This window comes from Apis dorsata, unplaced genomic scaffold, assembly GCF_000469605.1.
Source record: "Apis dorsata unplaced genomic scaffold, Apis dorsata 1.3 scaffold_57, whole genome shotgun sequence".
Lineage (NCBI taxonomy): Eukaryota > Metazoa > Arthropoda > Insecta > Hymenoptera > Apidae > Apis > Apis dorsata.
This window is the reverse complement of record NW_006263357.1, coordinates 224,747-229,755: the sequence shown is the minus strand read 5'-3', so window position 1 is coordinate 229,755 and position 5,009 is coordinate 224,747. Positions and strand designations below refer to the sequence as shown.

The following is a 5,009-nucleotide window of genomic DNA, read 5'->3' as shown; positions in this document are numbered from 1 at the left end:
GAGGGGGCGGTTCACCCTCGTAGCCAAAAATCACATTCCTGCCGACCCCTCGAAATTACCACTGCGTGGTACCGCAGTAGAATTCGCATTCCCATACGCGCGCCAATCCACCATGTACAGTCTCGTGCAATAATTATACATCGTTCCACGTAAGCGAGGGGACAGCTCGACTCGACTCGAAATAAAAAAAGAAGAAAAAAAGAGAAAAAGAAAAGGAAACTCTCTTCAACGTATCATCCTCCTTCCACCTTCAATTTTCAAACGATCGACACTTAAAAAAAAAAAAAAGAAAAAAAATAAAGAAGGAAAATTAAATAAAATTAAATAAAAATTCTTCCGTAAATATCAAATATTTACGCAAGAAAAACAAAACATGTTGTAGCAGGCTGTACGACACGAAGAGTTACGCAAAGTACACGAATAGTCACGCAAGTTGCGTGCACGAGCGGGTAATGCAAGCGCGCGCACAGTGATTTCCACCCTCGATGACCGCCACATCGACGATCGCCGCCCCTTTCCACACAACCAGATGGGGTTCTCACGAGTCACCCTTAATACATACGCTCATAATCGGGCCCGATAATGCACGCTGTCACAACACGCAAACAATAGCCCGCGGCCGATTGAAGAATCAAAGGATTACCCGGGATCTTCTCTCCTCTTGGGGGGAGGGAGAGGGTGGTTTCGCTCTTGAACGAGAGAGAGAGAGAGAGACATAATAGCAATTCCCCCGTGATCCAATTTGATCGAATAAAATATTTATACATTTATCCAACGAGAACTAGTCGCTCGGAAGAAAATAAGACGGGCGCGTTTTACATGCATAATTCAACCCGATTTAAGGAATCAAGGAAGTTAATAGATGGTGAATAGCAACAAATGTAACAAATCTAAGTGATCCGTACGATTTTCTATTTCTCGTCCAAGAGTGATATTCGTTCGATGCCTGAACTGAAAGAGATGAAAAAGTTGAGCGTTGAGATGGAAAAATTACCCCGTGAAATTTCACGATTTGCGCGTCTCTCGAACTTGTCTCGTCGCGAGGACAGCCGTCACATTTTTATCTGTCCCCTCGTTGTGGTGGTGATGGTGATGGTGGTGCAACGCGGAAACGTGTTTCTGCTCCATGAGAGTGAGCGAGAGAGAGAGAGAGAGAGAAAGAGGCTAAAACACGGTTTAATCGACGATACACAGATGACAATAACGGTGAAAACTCGCGGTATTCGGTAAATAGAAAAGGGGAAGGGGAAAAAAGACAAGAGGGAGAAGAAAAAGAGCGCGACAGGAGAGAGAGGGGAGAAAAAGAAGAAGGAGAAGAATCGAGGAGGGTGGTGGATGGGTTGGGTGGATGTGCGTCGAATAAATTTCCCGCGTGGATAATGTATCGTTCACCGTGAATGGCCGACGAAAGCAGTGACTCGTTTTATCGTAAAACCAACCGCGATGCGAATAAATTTATCGACACACGTCGTCCCGCTCGACGACGTGCCGTCCGCGTCTCGCCTCGTGTCCATCGTCTTTGTCCTCCGTTCTATGCCCACTCGAGTTTTGTCGGCGCTGATAATGACCAGTTGTTGTTGCACTGGTTGCACTTTCACGAGTGTATATACTTTTTCTTTTCTCTTCTTCTTCTTTTTTTTTTCTCTCTCTCTTTTTTTACGACAACTTCCCTCGAGAACGACGAGATGATATGGGAGAGATGAAAAATCGATAACGAACAGATGTTTGACGGCAATAATTAATATCGAAGAAGGGACCCGCTTGATCTTCGATAATCTTCCAAAGACCGAGGATCTCGGTAATTCGACGCGAAAGTATAACACCTATTGCAAAATTTCGTACGAAATTTCGCTTGAAATTTGTTTTTCAAAATGATAACGATCGTTACACGTCCTTCGCGAGAAGCATAAAATTATTAAACGTGTCCGTGCTCACGAATGCACCAGCTGCATTCCGCGTGTATATAAATATATACGTATATACAGTGTTCCAAGCATACTTGTTATTTTTTCGCAAACTCGAACATTTCATCGAACGCCGCGCATTATTCCCTTCAACGTGCACAACGATGATTAATTTCGGATCGAAGCGTCCGAGAAGCAATTTTAATTCAATTTGTCCCTCGAGCAATTTCAATTTCGAGTGTAACCGAAATTTTATTTTTCTCTTCTCTGTTTCCAGGGCCGAGAGTGAGCGCAAAATGTTGAATCCAGAAACCGGCTGTTACTCGGAATCCGTTCGGGCATGGTGAGTAACGCGATCAAATAAAAAAAAAAAAAGAAATCGGAATTAGGGGTTAATTTACTCGGGTCCCGGCCGCAAGAATGTGTTTACGTTCGAACCAGGCATAAGCGTCGCCCCCTAATCTCCCTCGAATATCTTGGCTCGCGTGCCGCGCGTGTTCTCATCAGCGCGTAATCTTAATTAAGTACAAATCGCTCCGTGTACGACGACGCGCTACGCGTCCACCTACCTTTTAGATAATCGTTCGACTTCCCTTCCTTCTCGCCACGTTCACACTCACGTTTTTTTTTTTTCTTCTTTCTTTTTTCACGAATAATCTATCCATTATCCCGATACGATTATTGTCACGATATCGCGAACAGAGAACGCGAAGTACAGATAGGAATGGGCAAGAGAGGTAGGACTGCTGTCTACGCGACTCAGTGTTATTCGGTCGTCGTTTTATATTTAAATAGTGGTGGATGTGAAAGGAACATAATTATTACAAGAGTAAAGGAACTCTTTGTGTGTCAGGTCAACTCAGGTCGGTTGAACTTTATGCTAATCAGGCGTGAATCGATTTTTCGAAAGCAAGCTCAACTTTTGCTCACGATTATCGCTTCTTGTTCTCACGTTGTTGTTGTTGTTGCGTTCTCTACGTAATCATTGTGCGCGTTCTCGAACACGCGTACATTTTTAAACATCCCTCCTATATTTCTCGTTCATCGATTTAAGGAGATCGAAGATCGAAGATCGAAGATTTGTATCGAAAAAGAAGTCGAAAATGAAACGGAGTTCGATCGAAACTTGGTTCGAATTAATTGTGAACGCGTTACTTTTTCACGGATTAAAGCGAGATTATCGAGCGAATTTCCATTAAAAAAAGACACGTCACGTGGGCGCGTTCGTTCAAACACGTGAAGACGTGTTTTTCTCTTTCTTCCTCATCCTTGTTTGCAACAATACGGTATCTTCGTTGATAATGGCCACGACTCGGCCACTCTTTTCTTCTTATTTTCTTTATATCAATGTTTATAAGCCGGAAATCTTTTCATCGTAAGGGGAGAGAAGAAGAAAAATGTCTCTCTTTCTGACAATTAAAAAAAACGCGAAAGGAGGAGAGAAGAGAGTTGAAAAAAATTCCGCCGTTCAAATTGAATCATTAGCGAGGTGGAGGAACGGTCGATCGGGCGCTGGTTTTCGGCTTAATTGAACGATAATTCGCGGAACGGTGCATTCCGAGAGAGAGAGAGAGAGAGAGAGAGAGAGAGAGAGAGAGAGAGCGAGAGAGAGAGAGAGAGCGAGAGAGAGAGAGAGAGGCGTAGTTTTCGCGTTGCGAACAGGAACCGGCCGGATCAGCCGTAAATATGCTGGCAAGGAAACAAACAGGGCCGCGATTCAGTCCAAATTGCGCGCATGAATTTTAACGAACGGTGGTCGGGCCGATTTTGCACGGCAGACTCGAAATATCGAACCGATTTTTCATAATTCAACCCGTGGCCAGGCGCAAAATTCAATCGGTCCCCGCGCGCCCACTCCCCTCCCTCCACACGCCCGTGTTATTTCCGCGCTCGTTTTCGTGTTTTTTGCCATTATGCCGGCAAAGGTAATTTCCCAGCTCCGACCGCTGCTGATGTATTTATAACGAAACGAATTAAACTCGCCGGCCAGCGAATAGGTAACAAAACGCCCCTGGAACCGGACTCTCTCTCTCTCTTTCTCTCTCTTTCCCTCTCTCGCGGTCCGAAAATAAAATATCCAAATATTTGCAGGTTTAATTTGAACCAAGCTCGCCTCCAAGCAACCAGTTTTAATAATGAAACGTCGTATTGTACCTGGCAAGGGAGGATTGCCTGTTGTTTGCCTCTCTCCTCCTGTTCCTACCTCCCGTCGTCCACCGCGTGATTTTTCAATCCTTCCGATTGCCCTTGCTCTTTCTATATTCTATATGCAAGGGGTGGGTTTCGTGAAAATTTTCCCGAAAGTTTCGTAAAGTTTTTCGATTCGATTTCGATGGCCGATTTCAATCTTTGTCGCTGAGAATTATTTGCAAAAAAGAAAAAAAAAAAAAAAAAAAAAAAAAAAATAGAAAAAAAAAAGGAAGAAGAAATAACTGCTATAATTACTAACCACTATATTAAAATCGAACGATAATTTCGAGATAATTATCACACCTAGTATTTATCCATTCTTCGAATTCATGGAATGCGAAAATAAATTATAAAATCCTTGGACGATCGAAATTACAATGAGCAAAATAACAACGATAAATACCAAGTGTGATGCATACCTAATAATAACTGACGATTACATATGACGCACACGCTGCTATACACGCGTGCTTAAAGCAAAATTCATTGTACTATTAACAACCATTTTGACAAATATCTTGAAAATATCTGACTGACTATATACATATAAGGAAAAAGTTGTTCGAAATTTCGTAAATAATTTAAAAATCCACGCTTCCCCTCAGATTCTTTTTCCTTCTTTTTTTTTTTTTTTTTTTCTTTTTGTTTTCAAACGCAAGCACGCAAAGAGGCGAATAAGAAGAATAAGAGAGAAAAGTGGAAGAGAAGGGATGATCGAAGTGTTGGCCGGATGAAAAATTTGTCGACGTGCCACGTGTTCGCGCGTTCATTCGTATCGGCGAGAAACCGCTTGGAACGGCGGAGAGCAAAGAAATATATTTAGGCGGGTTTGTCGAGGAGGGGGTGGAGAGGGGGAGGGATGGTCGATTTATCCGCAATCGCGGCGTTGCTTTTCTCGGGACATTAGGGACACGA

General features: G+C 43.1%; 1 protein-coding gene across 1 annotated transcript in view; it reads left to right on the top strand.

Moving 5' to 3' along the window:
* The window catches only part of LOC102670877, a 94,279-nt gene that overhangs the window by 47,894 nt on the left and 41,376 nt on the right, over positions 1–5,009 (top strand). Inside the window, exon 2 of the mRNA XM_006609526.2 lies at positions 2,182–2,247. Coding sequence (XP_006609589.1) covers positions 2,182–2,247 — 66 coding nt within the window. The remainder of the gene's footprint in view (positions 1–2,181; positions 2,248–5,009) is intronic.